General features: G+C 48.0%; 2 protein-coding genes, 1 non-coding gene and 2 pseudogenes across 4 annotated transcripts; 3 read left to right on the top strand and 2 right to left on the bottom strand.

The window, feature by feature from the left end:
- The first annotated feature begins 215 nt into the window (after positions 1 to 215).
- LOC136536061 (protein JINGUBANG-like) lies at positions 216 to 1,056 on the top strand (annotated as a pseudogene).
- A 399-nt stretch (positions 1,057 to 1,455) lies between these two features.
- On the bottom strand, positions 1,456 to 1,526 carry TRNAG-GCC (transfer RNA glycine (anticodon GCC)). The gene has a single exon. It is a non-coding gene; the product is annotated as a tRNA-Gly (tRNA).
- Positions 1,527 to 2,876: 1,350 nt separating this feature from the next.
- LOC136516574 (replication factor C subunit 5-like) lies at positions 2,877 to 7,436 on the top strand. Its single transcript, XM_066510007.1, has 11 exons — positions 2,877 to 3,147; positions 3,239 to 3,349; positions 3,467 to 3,499; positions 3,836 to 4,004; positions 4,552 to 4,733; positions 4,947 to 5,083; positions 5,215 to 5,313; positions 6,344 to 6,413; positions 6,502 to 6,576; positions 6,779 to 6,824; positions 7,127 to 7,436. Exons 1-11 carry the CDS (start codon positions 3,064 to 3,066, stop codon positions 7,183 to 7,185), a joined length of 1,065 nt encoding a protein of 354 aa, XP_066366104.1. The 5' UTR covers positions 2,877 to 3,063; the 3' UTR covers positions 7,186 to 7,436.
- Positions 7,437 to 7,535: 99 nt separating this feature from the next.
- LOC136516561 (BTB/POZ and MATH domain-containing protein 5-like) lies at positions 7,536 to 11,111 on the bottom strand. Of its 2 annotated transcripts, none has more exons than XM_066509989.1 (4): positions 10,456 to 11,108; positions 8,827 to 9,202; positions 8,458 to 8,731; positions 7,536 to 7,851 (listed from the first exon to the last, which is right to left on the bottom strand). In XM_066509989.1, exons 1-4 carry the CDS (start codon positions 10,908 to 10,910, stop codon positions 7,667 to 7,669), a joined length of 1,290 nt encoding a protein of 429 aa, XP_066366086.1. In that variant the 5' UTR covers positions 10,911 to 11,108; the 3' UTR covers positions 7,536 to 7,666. The 2 variants fall into 2 exon arrangements, with proteins under 2 accessions (XP_066366086.1, XP_066366092.1); XM_066509995.1 differs by having other exon boundaries at positions 7,711 to 7,871; positions 10,456 to 11,111.
- Positions 11,112 to 12,069: 958 nt separating this feature from the next.
- On the top strand, positions 12,070 to 16,068 carry LOC136536060 (pentatricopeptide repeat-containing protein At1g31920-like; annotated as a pseudogene).
- Positions 16,069 to 16,361: the final 293 nt, after the last annotated feature.

Below are 16,361 nucleotides of genomic sequence, written 5' to 3'. Positions count from 1 at the left end.
CTCCAACAACCAGGTCCCGCAACTCCCATCGCTGCCAGGTGGGGCCCCACTTGTCAGCTTCGTCTTCCAACCGCCGTGAGCTGAGGTAGCAAACTGCGCGATCCAGCTAGCGCGCCATTAAAGAGACCTCTTCCCCCCTCGACCGGCCGCGACAAGCGCAGAGAGCAGCACACACAAGTACCACAGTCTCCATGAACCAACCCACCATTCCAGCCATGGGCAACCGCAGGAGGCTCATGCACTTCCTCTGCGTTGACCCGGCGGCGGCGATCTCCGCTTTCTCCTCTCCTCGGTCTTTCTCGTCCAACTCCTCCTTCTCTGACGACGACGGCTACAGCTCCTCCTCCTTCCAAGGCTCTGTGTCGTCCTCGCTGTCGCGGTCCTACAGCCCGCCCAAGTCGCCATGGGCGTGCCTCCCGGGCCTCGGCGGCGCCGACGACGCGACCGCGACCTGGCTCATTGCGTCTCTCGTCAAGGAGGACGACAAGGTGTACTCGCTGGCGGCAGCCGGGGACGTGCTGTACACCGGCATGGACTCGGAGACCGTGTGGGTGTGGCGGGACCAGCGTGAGCTCGCGGGGTTCCAGACCAGGAGTGGGCTCGTCAAGGCCATCGTTGTGGCCGCCGACGGACGCATCTTCACGGGCCACCAGGACGGCAAGGTCCGGGTGTGGCGCACCGACGACGACGCTGGTGGCTACCCCATCGTCGTGCACCGCCACGTGGGGTCGCTCCCGCCGCTCGGGGACCTCCTGGTCAGCTCCGTGAACCCCTCTAGCTACGTCCTCTCGCGCGCGTGGCGGGGGCGGGAGGGGCCGGGGCCGCCAGCGCCGCGCGGTGTGGCTCCGCCACTCGGACGCCGTGTCATCGCTCAGCCTCGACGAGGGCGCCGGCATGCTCTACTCGGCCTCCTGGGACCACACCTTCAAGGTGTGGCGCGTCTCCGACTACCGGTGCCTCGAGTTCGTGCCCGTGCACGACGACGCCGTCAACACTGTCGCCACGGCTGGGTTCGGCGACCTCGTGCTCACCGGCTCCGGGTCCATCCGGCCGTAGCTCGGCAAGCTCAGCAACCTCAAGAACATGCTCATGTGCAATGTCCGGACACCGTTGCTGGAGGTGGAAGACGAAGTTGACGAGTGGGACCCACCTGGCAGTGATAGGAGTTATGGGACCTGGTTGTCGGAGAGGAGAGAGGAGCCAGACAGGGGCAGCAAGGACATTTCACGTGTCTATGCTGACTGGGCGCCAGCGTGTCGGGCTGGCGTGGCTCGCCACGTGCGCAAATGTGGTAAATTAAGAACTCAAACTTCTCTCATCTGGCAAAGTTGTAAGTGCCATAATAAGAGTGATAATTGGATGAGCGCTAGTCTTAATAATGGTAAAAATATAAAAGCCCCTAAGCTCAGCAGCGCGTAGACAATCCCTTTAAAAATAAAAAAGAGAGAGAAAAATTGCACCAGCCGGGAATCGAACCCGGGTCTGTACCGTGGCAGGGTACTATTCTACCACTAGACCACTGGTGCTCTGTTGGCGAGTGAACCATATATTGTTTCTTGATTTATTTCTAAGCCGCCAGTTGGATTATTTTTTACAGTCGGTGATTTGTTGGTCACATCTGCCTTAATGCTGCCACTGAGTTTGCTGTTGGCAAAAGGGCATAACAGCTTCCGCGCCGGACAAAGGGGACCGTCGTTCGTTGTTTGTGACATTACACATTCACAAATGACAAAAAATACACCGTACAGAAACAGAGCCCATCGGGAACACAGCACACTAACACTGAGCGTTTGTTGTGCGACCTATGTAAAAGCAGACCATTAGGTCCGCTTGTCTAGCACAACGATCAAAGTCGAATCGTGAGCCAATAAAGCAGCTTGATAAGAACCTATACCTAGAGCTAACATCATATAACCCGATTGAGACATAGTATTATTGCTGCATTCATGTGTGCATTTGTTTGACGATGGCTCCAACATGATTCTTCCTATACTGCTAATGGATCCAACTTGAATGAACGTTGCCCTGAAGCTAACCATGCCATGCCCTGAAAAGCCTGAAGCTAAGTTTATGGATACCATTCTACATATCAGTGGCCTACTAAAAGTACAGCCAAGGCATTGTTTGGACCACCCATTAGCTGTTAATATTAGTTAGCTACCTAATAACTTGTAGCTAATATTAGTTAGTTAACTATTAGCTGGTTTGACTCAACTAGAAAGATAGTTGTTAGTTGGATATTAGCTAACAATTAGCTAGACCTGTTTATTTTAGATCTAAAAGAGCTAATTATTAGCTCTATGGATCCAAACATGGCCTAAGTTGACGATGTCCCTTGTGGCGGAACATATTTGACAACTGATCAACACATGTGCTTGTATTTACGACTAGTTATTACTCTCTCTATTCTAAATTATAAGATATTTTGGTTTTTCTATGTAAACAATTTTTATTATGCGTTAGATATACATTATCTCAAATACAATATAAAAACAATGTATCTAGAAAACTAAATCACCTTATAATTCATAACAGAGGCAATATTTTAGTAGTTGACGATGCATCCATCCATAGTGAGGTTAGATATGCACATACAGGTGGAATGTGAGTAACTATATGCGTAGGACGAGTGTGCTTGTATATTTTTACAAGCATCGCCTCTTTATCGTGTTTACATAAACATCACAAATCAGTGCATGACAAAATACTACAGGTCCTTGCAAAACTGGGCTTTATTGCGGAGTCTCCCTCGAGCATCGGACGAAACCAAGCCCACGGCCCACCTCACTTCGTTGGTACAGGCCCGGCATCAGGGATACTTCCACTCAAAAAAAAAAAAAAATCAGGGTTACTGACATATGGACCACACCTGTGAGAAAAGATAGCCGGGAAGCCCGCAAAAACCCTCGTCGTCCAACTTCCTTCCCGCAGCGGCGGAGTGCGCTCCCATCAGTCCCGAGTTCCCGCCACACACCTCCATTCCCCTCCCAATCCTGTCCCCAAATCTCTCTTCTCTCTAGCGGCGAGGCGAGGTCAGGCGGGGAAGACGAGCGAGCGGCGAGGATGTTGTGGGTAGACAAGTACCGGCCGAAAACCCTAGACAAGGTCACCGTCCACGACCAGGTCGCGCAGAACCTCAGGAAGCTCGTAAGTGCCGGCGATCTGCGCGTATTCAGTTAATCTAGGGTTTCCCCTATTTTTTGTGCTGTTCTAATCACGTGTGGTTTGGTTTTCTCAGGTGTCGGAGCAGGATTGCCCGCACCTGCTGTTCTATGGGCCGTCGGGGTCCGGGAAAAAAACCCTAATCCTCGCGCTCATCAAGCAGATGTTTGGCGCCGGTGCGGAGAAGGTACACATTTTTCTTTATAAATTTGTTGGGTCTCCTATTTATTGTATAGATTTTCCACGTTGAGGCCATGCTTCGGTGTTGACATTTTTGTTGGTTTTTTTTTAATCTCTGTTGCAGGTTAGGCTGGAGAACAAGACATGGAAAATAGATGTAAGTCCAGTTATTTGTCCTCTTCCGTATTAGTGACATTAGCAAATTCAGATGATGTGTTGAATACTTGAAGAAATGCTATTGTACATTAATAGTATTTACTTCTCAGGGAAGGTACTTGTGTCAGATAGGATGTAGATGAGAAATCCCCTTTTGTGTAATCTTGACTGTCACAACACCACGATAGAGAAGTACAACAGTCTAGATGTTTCTCTTGCTGCACGTGGTAGTTGAATGTGTATGTTCATACTTCCTGTTTGAACATCTTCTGATTTATTGAATTTGGGTTTGCTATGTATTTGTCTGGAGCATTGAGTTGCTATTTTTGCTCTTCAGACTGGAACAAGGACACTTGAGATAGAATTGCCGATGTTGTCAAGTGCTCACCATGTGGAGATGAACCCCAGTGATGCTGGCTTTCAGGACAGGTATGTTGTCCAGGAGGTCATCAAAGAGATGGCGAAGAACAGGCCAATTGATGCCAAAGGCAAGAGAGCATTTAAAGGTTAGTGCTTTATCAGTACCTTGTTTGTGCTCCTACAATTCATTGTTGGCTACTACTACAACTACTAGTTGAATACCCCATCTGTTGTGGTGGCACAAAAACAAATAATTACATGCGTGTGCACAGTTCATTCAAGTATGATATCATAGATGGAACACAAATAGTATGAATGTTGATAATTAATGTAAAGTGCTGAGGAAGGTTTATGTTCAGTGGTATAGGTGGGTAAATAAAGCAAACTATAGGGGTATAAAATGATGATGACAGCAGGCACACCATCATCACTAACTAAAATGTTTTTAAGTAGTTGAGATTAACAGAAGTGCTGCTACCTTTTTTCTTCCTGATACTTGATGTTATGCATGATTTGATAAAGAAATATCTGTATAGTATGCAGTCGTCTCACATAATGCTAGTATGTTTACTTATTAGGTATCAACTAATAATTTTCCATATTCCGACACCTGAGACACGAGCATGCATCTTATTTAGGTTGAATGCATACATCCTGTTGAGAGTAACTTAACAGATTCATCTGAATTTTCAGTCCTTGTGTTAAATGAAGTTGACAAGCTCTCACGAGAAGCTCAGCATTCCCTCCGCAGAACTATGGAAAAGTATAGCTCATCATGCAGGCTGATCCTATGCTGTAACAGCTCCTCAAAAGTGACAGAGGCTGTAAGATCCCGTTGCTTAAATGTGCGAGTAAATGCACCCAGCGAAGATCAGGTTGGTGATTGATGCCCCGAACTTTCATTTAACATTTGATCTTACTTTGCCTCATTGTCTTGGCTGTTGATTGACACTATGCCATGCCATATGGGTGTTCAAAGGCACTGTTGACATTTCCTAATGATTTGCTTCCTCAAGTCCAAAATATTAACGGGGAATTGGGGACAGACTATGCAAATACAAAGTCTCACACCATTATTCACTTCCCAGATTGTCCAAGTTCTAGAGTTCATTGGGAAGAAAGAAAACCTGCATCTTCCAGCTGGATTTGCTGCTCGTATCGCAGCACAATCAAACCGTAATCTTAGGCGGGCAATACTGTTTTTTGAGACTTGCAAAGTGCAACAGTAAGCTTTTGTGCTTATTTGTTATCCAGTGTTTTACTGATTTGCCACACCTCCGCTTACAGTTATGTTAATCTTTACCTTCTGCCAACACTGACTACTACTGTCATATTCTTTTTTTCTTTGGCTTTCAGATACCCATTTACATCAAATCAAGTGGCGCCTCCTCTTGATTGGGAGCAATATGTGTCTGAAATAGCAACTGATATACTGACAGAACAAAGCCCTAAAAGGTTCGAACTCTGTTGGATAAAGTACTTAAGCCTTATAATTCTTGTTGCATGCTTTTATTCATCTCAAAATTTAAACATGGGTCCAGCTGCAGTATTGCTTTTCTTGTACTAGGTTTTCACATGCCTATGTTTGCTGAATATAAAAGACATGTCAATGACTGGAATGCAGTGAGCGCATGCCTAGACCTGGCTACAGTGCATGTTTCTCCAAACAGATAGAAAAACTCGAATTGGTATTTGTTTTGGCAAATTCTGTTTGGAATTTGTAACAGATGGTTCATATAATTCAGTATCAGTGTTAAAAGCACCGAGTTTTGCTATATTTGTGGATGCTCTTATAGCTCAATATCATTGTCCTTTTGGTACTGAACTACTGATATAATGACACTATTTCCTGAACATCTCTTTTTATGCATCGCACATGCAGTTCTATATGTAATCATTTTTGTCTATAGTTTTTTCTTTTTTCTTTGTTGTTTTTAAAAAAGGGACCAAACTAGGAGGAACTAGGTGGCTTTATGTTAACCCAAATTTGCGTCAGTGAGGACATGAACTTGTGTGGTCTAGGCATACATCCACACCCTCAACGAACTGAACTAGGTTTAGATCCTTTTTTGGTCTAGTTTCTACTTCATTAGCTGTCCATGCTTCCTGATTCCTGTCAGTATTTGTCATGTAGCCTGCAACTACATGGGAAGATGTATGTTTAAAATCTAATCTAATAGTATGATGTTTCTACTACTGATTGAAAGCAGCTAAACATGATGTTTCTACTGGTCTTTTATGATGTTTCTACTGGTCTTTTATATTCTTATTTTTACAAATTTGAATGCCTTGTGACACAGAATACTGATTGAAAGCAGCTAAACACGATGTCTGTTTAAATTTGAATGCCTTGTGACACAGAATATAGCTGGTCCTTTCCAATGCGTGCAGCTTCTGCTCTGGATTTGTTGCAATTTTGTTTACGTGTCACGATTTATGCAAGTGACTTATTGATTTTCTTTGATTTTGTCTCTGAACATTTCAGGCTATTTGCTGTACGTCAGAAATTCTATGAATTACTCGTCAATTGCATCCCACCTGAAAGTATTTTGAAGGTGACTTGATGCTTCTTCGGTGCTTTATTTCATTCCTTCATTCCCATTCTTACCATACATGCTGAACTTTCTCTCTTGACTACTGCAGAAATTGTTGGCAGAATTATTGAGGAAGTTAGATGCTGATCTGAAACATGAAATCTGTCACTGGGCTGCACACTATGTGAGTAAACAATTCAAAAACACCATTTCACTGTTAATTAGTTCATTATTACACCCTGGGATTGTCAAATAACAGAACTCACAGGTGCATGGCATATTTCAAGTGGATTAAACGTGTGGTGCTATTCTTTACATCTCATAGTTCTAACTTTGCTTTATTTCAAAAAAAAAAGTTCTAACTTTGCAAGGCCCTATGTTTGCAGGAGCACAAGATGCGCCTTGGATCAAAGGCCATTTTTCATCTAGAAGGTACTTTCCCCGTCTCGTTACTGCTCCCAATAATGCTTGTTAGCCTGTATGTGTATCCTATACAATCTTATCATTGTTTTGGAACAAAATAATTTGGTGCCTGTATATGAATGCCCCACACTCTGCTACATAACCAAAGCATGCTGTTATAATTATGGATTGGTTTAGTTATGTATGACCTCAGCTTGAGATTGTTCTTGTTTCCTTTTATTAGTATGTGCCCGTCTCAGATTTGCCTTGCATGGTCTTAGCGTGATGATTATGTACAGAAGCCATACTTATCCGCCCCTTCCCTTCTGCAGCTTTCGTGGCCAAGTTCATGAGCATTTACAAGGAGTTCCTGGTGGCTACATTTGGTTGAGCAAAACCTCAAGCAGGGTTGTCACCCGCGAAGCGAAAAGAGGATGCAATCGGCCATCGGATTGTATCAGGGAGCATCTTTGGGGGTGTAGTCTTGTACTATACTCGTGAACGACTAGATTCATTCTGTCTGTTTGAACCATCGTCTACTCGGGTTACCCTTGTGATTCCATCGTGTCTGCCTGCACGTGGACGTTGATGACGACATGATCAGACGTTGATGACATGATTAGAAATCATTTCGCTAGGTTATCCTGAAAGTGCGGCAGACTCGGAAGTATCAAATAATAGCATGTGAACAGAACCAAAGAATGTCTATGAACAGCACAAACATGAGAACCGTAGCAAAGATAACGAAGCAAGCTGATTCACGTTATTGCAATTTGCAAGCGTGTTGTCTCGAATTCAAATTAAAATAGCTGTCCCCATTTACACTACAACAGCTTTTGATTACAAAGGTCAGTGCTTGCGGGGTTGGCGTCTCAGACCCTTGGCCTCACCCTGCGCCCGCTGGTGTCGCCGCCGTCAGAGAGCTGCGCCCACACGCTCTGGCTTTTCACGCCGCTGCTACATGGCTCCTCACACCCGGCAACTGTCCGTAGTATCTCTGACTGCAGAGATATGCAGTTGTCTTTGAGATAGTCGAACCCCTCGCTCCGGATCACAGCTGCAGACACATAAGGGCATCTGGAATGTCATACAGTTCAAGACTTATTTCGGCACCACCAAGCAACAGACGGGCGAAAGGTAAAATATGGTACACAATATACTGATTGAGCTAAAATATAGGAACACAATTTACTGATAGAGGTAAGGTGAAAGCGCAAGGTAAAATAATGGTCCAAACAGAAATGACTTTTCTTCACTGAGTTATCATCACTCATAATCCAGTAACCGTAGCTATCAGTACTATTTTGGCACAATACTATTTATCAAGTTTCACAGCTATGCCAATTTACTATGCAATGAGAACACACTGCAGACATTTCGCCAGCATGCAAGCACCTTGCCATGCACAGCCTAGGTAAATCATCCATCAAAGTGGAACTGCCTAATGTCTAACAAGTCTTCTTGGGAACTTGGACCATGAAAAAAGCAAAACATACTAAATTGTTTATAGAATAAAAACTATGCATTCCAGAGCCTTCTCTTTCTTGTGTAATAAAGCTAGTAAGTTAATCACAGATCAAAATTATGCCAAAAGATGTGAACCCAGAGGATATCTACAAACGACATGTGAAGGTTAAACAGATTTCATGTCAGGTCTTATTACCTGAAAGGTTTTCAGCAGCAAATTTTAGGCAAACAGATTTAAGCTCCATAGCATGCTGCCGATCAGCCAATGCTAGAGTAGTTGCCACGGAGTTTACAGAAATATGCTTGCACAAGTAAGATTCACACAACAATCTTAGCCTTGGCAACTCATATTTGTCTGCTGCAGCCATTAACTTCCCAGCTAAACTATCAAAGATAGAGCAGTCAGAGCTTGATGCAGACAACTCATCATCATCAACAAGATTGTCCCTGTAGATAAAATGAAGCACAGCCTGCAACATGGAATATTTACACGGATGAAAATAAAACCCCAAGTTTGTTTAACAGGGAAATGGATGATGAGATTGACACCAAAATATAGAGATACCTTGAACACTACAGGATCCATGTCATCGATGACGATATCTTTGATTTCATCCTTCATATCAGTTTCGTTCTTCTCTTCACCCGATTCATGATCGAAAAATTCAGATCTAAAAAAGGGAGACCGGGCAGCCAATACCAACTTATGGGCATGAAACTTCTCTCCTGCTACACTAAAAACAACATCTACACCTTCCTGAGTGTCCAAAAGTGTTCCAAAATGATAGCCTATGTCAGACTCTGGAACCTCTATTGAATGTGGCCTAGAATAATCCATAGTTGATACTACAACACCCACAGTACAGTTTATCTTCAAGCAATCATCTTTAAGAAAATCTGATAGTTCAAGAGCATTACGCCGAAAGAACCTTTTATAGCCCCTGAAAAATTAAAACAGGACAATCAAATATGGGTACTTTTCAGAAACAAACTTGGTCAAATGCAGGGAGTAAAAGTCTAAGTAAAATCAAACAGGCAGGCACATTTTATTAAAAAAAAACTAAACAGTCTGGAAGAGATATGTATGTGTACTATTTATTAATTACTTGGACATATATGAGCTGCCAGAAAGGGACAATATTAATGTACTTGCACAGCTGCACCTTTGTGAGGGGCGGACAGTCTGATGGACAACTGGTTATCATAGGATGAGAGAACCCAGATAACCAACATAAAGTTATTTGAATCGACAGCAGGCGCACAAAGTTCCCGCTTTTCAAGCCCACATGTAAGCATATAGGTTACAGATTCTCTAGTCCCTACCACCTTCCCATCAATTCACTGGCTCCGAGATACAACGTTTAGCTTATCTAGAAAATCTAAGTAATGTGGAAACTGAAACTAATGCACTACTTTAAGAGATCTCGTGACACTAATCAAGCATCCAAAGCAAATACAGAGAACCAGCTAGATATCTCCAAAAATTTTAGTAAGTACTCCCTTGTAACTAAAAACCTGAAAACTGAACTAAATATCCACACTGGATAAATACTATTAGCATGGAGCAGAAATAATGATAGGTCTGTCAGAAACATGGTACTGTTTCTTCATGGGAACATTAATTTTATTAATACTACCTCTGGTCATGACCGGAGAGAGTACAAGACAAGAATTCAAACAAACGCCACTCCAAAACGGATTTTGAATTTTTGATTGATGCAGTGATGTCACATGACTAATTTTTGGATGGCCTCATTAAGCAGTTACAGCTCAATGGGTTGAGCAAAGGAAATACTAATTATTAATGCGAACAGGGAAGCAACCAAATTCGACTGTAATAAACATGTCATCACAGGCATCTGCGTATTATAGATCACCAATTTTGTCACACAGTGTTTATTGTCAAACTCACTGGCCAAATAAAAGGCTGGAGCAAAATACAAACACATCCAAATCAACTAAACAAACTCAAATCAGGCACCGAGTTATGATGAAACAAAAACATGCACCATATTATGTAGATTAATCACTAAAAATATCTCCCAATAGCCACCAACTACTTTCAAATCAAATTAATTCAGCAGGTACCCTGTAACCAATCTAGCCACTCGTTCTAAACCTAAACAGAGCTCATTACTCAACGCAAGCTACTTAAGGCGGCAAGAGATAAGGAGATAAACTCCTAGATCATTACCACATGGATCCGCGGTACTTGAGGGTGTATGGCCCGGACTCTAGGGAGCGGTCGAAGTGCGAGTGCACCTTGTGCTTGCCCTTGCCGCTCTGGTCGAGGAGCGTGAGCTCGAAGAGCGCGCGCACGTCGGTGCCGTCAGACGCGAGCGCGATGAAGACGGAGACGTAGTTGGAGTTGTCCTCGGGGTTCTTCCCGTCGGGGTAGAAGTAGATCGCCCACTGGTAGCCGCCGACGGTGAAGGTCTCGCTGGCGATGTGCTTCCCGACGCCCATGCCCTTGGCGAGCGAGTAGCCCTGGATCACGAAGCGGTGGGACCCGTTCACCGTCTGCGTCACGGAGCGCGAGCGCGTCGGGGACGCCGCCATGTCCCGCGCCCGGTCGCCCGACGCCGCCGCGGCGTGGTGCGGAGGGGAGGCCTCGCCCCCGCCGCCGGGGCCGGCGTCCTCGTCCTCCATGGGGAGCGGAGCTGAGGGGCGGGAGGAGAGGCTAGGGTTTGGGAGCGGGAGGGTCCTCGGCGAGGTCGGGGACGGGGAGCGAAGCCGACGGGATTGGGGATTGGGGGTTGTGAGAGAATGGAGATAGTCTGAGGTGGGTACACGGGCTGCTGTATTGTACAGCCGAGCCGATGGGGGTGGAGCGAAGAGGGTGGAAACGTGAGAGGCTTGCCAGGGTGGAACGGAATGGAGAGGAGTCGCGGGAGGTGACAAAGCCAGTTTGCAATGCTCTATCTGTCCTGTGGACCCACTTGTGTTTCAAACCTAATAATATAGCGTGCTTGCTCGCGTATCGTATCAGCCCATCCCAGCTAGAGAGAGAAAAAAAAAAAAAAGGCAACGGAGGTCCATTACTTTTCGTTGGGGTACTTTTCGTTGGGGTGTTATCTAGTTCCATCAACTTTGAAACTGTATTTTTTTTAGACCATTAACTTTTGTTGGAGTGTCATCTAGGTCCATCAACTTTGTAACTGTATTTTTAGGTCCATGAACTTTTAAAATGGTTCATTGCAGGTGCATGCCATTTATTTAATCTTACATCCAACGCATGCATGTATGCACGTCGGCTTCGGCCTCCGGTCGTTGCGTCGGTGGAGCCATGCCTGCACTCGCCGCCGTCGCTCGTTTGTCGGGCGGAACAAGATCTCGACCCGATGAACGTGATGGCGCAGGCGCCGACGCCCCGCGTGAGCACCCACATGAGCGGCTACAACTCCGCGCCAGCGCGAACAACCCCGCCGCGCTCCCGTAGTCCACGAACAGCTCATCGTGGCTAGTCACGTGGATCATGGCCACCTCCAGCTCGGGTCTCCTCAGCGCCGGCGCAGCAGGTCTCATCGTGGAGCTCGCGATGCTGCAGGTGGCGCCGCCGGGGATGAGCGGTTGTCGGATGCCGACACGACGGCGTCGTCTACGACCACGCCCAAATCCAGCCTGTCTCGCCTGTGGGCAACCCCACGGCAGCCGCCATCGCTCATGTGCTCGACAACCGGCGCGAGTTCCCTGCTGCGGCCACCATTGACGACCTCCTCGTCATGTCCATCAGCACGGGGACGTCACCGCCCCGTGCGTAGGCTACCGCTGGGCGTGCCCGCAGACCTCGGTCCCCACGCCGACATCGATGCCCCACCCGCCACCGGCCCTCTCGAGGCTGCCCAGCACGCCCCACCCGCCACCGGGCCTTCAGGAGCAGCATCGCGGCCAGCACGCCACCGAGCCTTCAGGAGCAGCATTGTGGCCAGCACGCCCCCAGCGCTGGCGCCCGCGCCCGCCGTGGCGTCGAAGGAGTCCCCGGTTTGGCTGTGGTAGTTTCGTCACACTGCCTCTGCTCCGCCGCTCGCCGATGGTGCTAGCATGGTGGGAGGTCTAGTTCTGTCCCAGGCGCAGACGCTTGGATGAGGTCAGGAAGGCGCACGCGCGGCACATCAAGCTGGGCCTCGACCGCTGCCCGCGGCACGCACGGCCGCTGCTCGCGGCGTGCGCGCTCTCGGGCTGGCCGGGCGGCATGGAGCTCGCGGCGTCCATCTTTGAGTCGCTCATCGAGCCGGAGGCCTTCGATTACAACACCCTGATGCGCGGCCACATCGGTGGTGGGCGCGACGATCGTGAGTCGGCTGCCGCGCTGCGCCTATACGTTGACATGCTGGAGGCGGACGTTGGGCCTGACAGCTACATGTTCCTGTTCGTACTCAAGTCGTGCGCGTGCAACAAGGGAGGTAGGTGACAGCTTTAGCTCGCAATCGACCAAGCAGTGTGCTCTTCTGCAATCGTTGACATGTGACATTTCTTTGTTTCCATTGGCAGTTGCAGGCGCACATCGTGAAGCTTGGGTTCTAGTACAACGAGCACGTGCAAAACAGCTTGATCAGCTTCTATGGCAAGTGCGGCGAGCCGGTGATGGCTCGTCTGGCGTTTGACTAGGCGGAGGCCGAGGAGCGGACGACGGCTTCCTAGAGCGCACTCCTCGCGGCGTACACGAAGGCCGGGCTATGGCGCTGAAAGGTCCTTGTGTGGTTTTAGTAATTGAGTGACAACCTAGGTGGATTAATTGTGTTTATGTGAGATACACAGGTGATTAGTCTATAGGTACATATGTGTGAGCAACATATGCCGTGAAGGTGAAAATGGTTTGGAGATGTTGCAAAGCTCACACATGTGATGATGAAGGAGCTTATTGCACATGAGACATGACATCGAGTCATGTGATCAAGGTGGAGAAGATCATGACAAGACTTGACTTGATGGATCGGTTGCAAGCGTGAAGGGCAAGTCGAAGGCTTTGGAGCGATGGACCGTGTGGCGGTGAAGCTTGAGCAAGACTTGGCGCCGATGGACGAAGGCAATGGTGAAAAGCAAGTGAAGTCAAGATCGATGAACCAATATGATCACGTGATGATATGAAGTGGATCATATCATTGTTGATTATGTTGGTGCATATGTTGCATCGACATTAGAGGAGATAGAATGGAATGCGCAAGGCAAAGGTATAACTTAGGGCATTTCATTTCACCGGTCATAGGTGTGTAGAGAAGTTGATGACCAGATTTAGGATAGATGGCCGTACTATCAAGAGGGGTAAACTTATTTGCATATCGGTCATCTAGTGCCACTCGAGTGATCTAACTTTGCATCGTCGCTAGGATTGAGTGGCGTAGCAAGTTGAGTGGCTAATCCTTTGGAAAATAATTATGAAAATGTTAACACACATACACATGATGGTGTACACTTGTGCGGATAGTCCGACGGTGCCACTGACGCCCTATACAGAAAAGACAGGGTCTCACAGAGTGGACCAGACACTAGTCATGTGGTGACCGGACGCTGGGGTCCTGCGTTCGATCAGTGGCGGCCGAGAGCGTGCAGCATCGGTCTTCGACCGAACGCTGGCAGGGTGTGTCTGGTCAAGCTGACGTACGGTAACGTAGGCGATACAGAAAAGTTGGAGAAGGACCGGACGCTGACGCTGCGTCCGATCGTGATCGACCGGACACGTCCAGTCGCGACTGGTACCTTACTGGAAACGACCATACGCTGGGGTTGCTACGTTCGGTCAGTTTGTGCAGCTACGTCCGGTCATCACTTGACCATTGAGATCAAGTGACTGATGTTGAATGGAGGCGACACGTGGCGAGCATCCGTTGACCAGACACTGAGGTCTTGCGTCCGGTCGATCTGACCGAAGCCTCCGGCCGTCCCAAAATTTGCCTAGTGAAGGGGTAACGGCCAGTTTAGCCCATGAGGCTATAAATAGAAGGTGGTCTTGGCTATGGCTGGTGCTAAGCACCTCGGGGGACTTTGTGTCCATGCTTGTGAGTGCTTAGGAGCCCTCCATCTCACATATACTTGATAGTGATCATCCGATTATATGAGAGAGTGATTTTAGTGCGATTGCATCATGAGGTTGCATCAAGTAGCACTAGGTGATCGAATTGCAAGTCGGTGGTGTTTGTTACTCTTAGAGATTGCCACCTCCTAGATGGCTTGGTGGTGGTCTCCGTCGAAGCCCGCAAGAAGCTTGTGCGGTGCTCCGGAGAAGAGCTTTGTGAGGGGCATTGTGCTCGCCCCGTAGGTGCCGTGAAGAGCAACTCTAGTTGAGCGTGTCATTGAGCTACTCTTAATTTTAGGGTAGGTTCTTGTGGTGCCCAACGTACGGGCTTGGCGAGTGATGCCAATTAGCCGCTGAACCACCAAGTGAACGGTCGACACAACGGGGACAGCGTGTTGGCAAACACGTGAACCTCAAGAGAAAAATCATCGTGTCAATCTTGTTCTTCCCGTTGGTTTGCATCCTCATTACACAAGCTTGTAATTACTTTTGCATACATTGTGCTTATGTAGTTACTCTTGTAATTAGTTAGCTTATGTAGGTTACTAGTTACCTTCTTACTTGTGTAGCATAGAAGTAGCTCTCTTACATGGCTAATTTGGTTTGTGTTACCTTGTTAGTTACATTGCTTAGTTTGTGTAGCTAAGTAATTACGCTCTCTAATTTGGTATTGGTTGCCTTGTTATTGAGCATTGTTAGTGAGCATTAGGTGGCTTTGTACTTTTGCTTACTAGCATGTGTAGAAGCTCCCTTGTCGCTTAAAGTACTAGTGACATATGTTTGTGTGACCTTGCTTCTAGAATTGGTTAGGCGAGCTCTAGCTAGCCCGACATATTTGTTGCTTAATTAGTATCTTTGAAAGGTGCTAGAGAACATAGATAGAGGGGTGTAGTCTTGGCTAGACCAATAGTTTTAATTATGTACTTGTTTCGGTTAGCCGAAGCAATCAATTTTAGAAAGGACTATTGACCCCCCCTCTAGTCCGCCATCTCGACCTTACAGGCGCGAATGCCTCGAGTTGTTTGGCGCCATGGTGCTCGATGGGTGGAGGCCCGACGAGAGCTCCATGGCCAGCGTGCTCTCGGCGTGTGCGCACCTAGGTTCCTTCAACGTCGGGCGGAGCGTCCACTACGCGCTGTTGAGGAACACCGCGAGGCTGAACACCATCATGCAAACATCCCTGGTTGACATGTACGCAAAGTGCGGTAGCATCGAGAAGGCCGCGACGGTGTTCGACGCGATGGATGGCAAGAACGCATGGACGTACAGTGCCATGCTATCCGGCTTGGCGTTGCACGGGGACGGGCGAAAGGCGCTGCAGGTGTTCGACGCGATGGTCAGGGAAGGCCACGCGCCCGAGCGGCGGCATACGTCGGCGTGCTGAACGCCTGCAGCCGCAACGGTCTGCTCGAGGATGGGTTGCGGTGCTTCGACCACATGCGGCTGGAGCACAAGGTCGCGCCCAATGCATAGCACTATGGCTGCATGGTGGACCTGATAGCCCACGCCGGAAGGCTGGACGACGCGCGCACGCTCATCGGGAGCATGCCCACGGGGCCGACGGACATGGCCTGGTGAAGGCTACTGAATGCGTGCCGGATCCACGGGGATCTGGATCTCGCCGAGCGCGCACTTGAGGAGCTGAGGCGCCTCGACGCCACCAACGCCGGCGACTACATCATCGTCGCGAACATGCACGCCAGGGCCAAGAACTAGGCCTCTGCCGCCGTGTTCCGGACAGAGGCGGATGCCTCCCTAGGATGGAGTCCGCACACGCCGCCATGGTGCCGGTGAGCCACTGAGCCTTGCGGCGTGGGCTCACGTGGGCGGGCGGGCACAACACAGGGCAGCCATAGCCAGCCACTGCACCACTACGACGGACGCTGGCCCTGGCTGGTCTCCACCGACGCAACGACCGGAGGCCAAAGCCGACGTGCATGCATGCATATGTTGGATTTAAGGTTAAATAAATGACATGGACCTGCAGTGAACTATTTTAAAAGTTTATGGACCAAAAAATGTAGTTACAAAGTTGATGGACCTAGATGACCCCAACGAAAGTTAATGGACCAAAAAACACAGTTTCA

Source organism: Miscanthus floridulus, chromosome 2 (genome assembly GCF_019320115.1).
Source record: "Miscanthus floridulus cultivar M001 chromosome 2, ASM1932011v1, whole genome shotgun sequence".
NCBI lineage: Eukaryota > Viridiplantae > Streptophyta > Magnoliopsida > Poales > Poaceae > Miscanthus > Miscanthus floridulus.
This window is presented reverse-complemented; position numbering and strand designations above follow the sequence as displayed.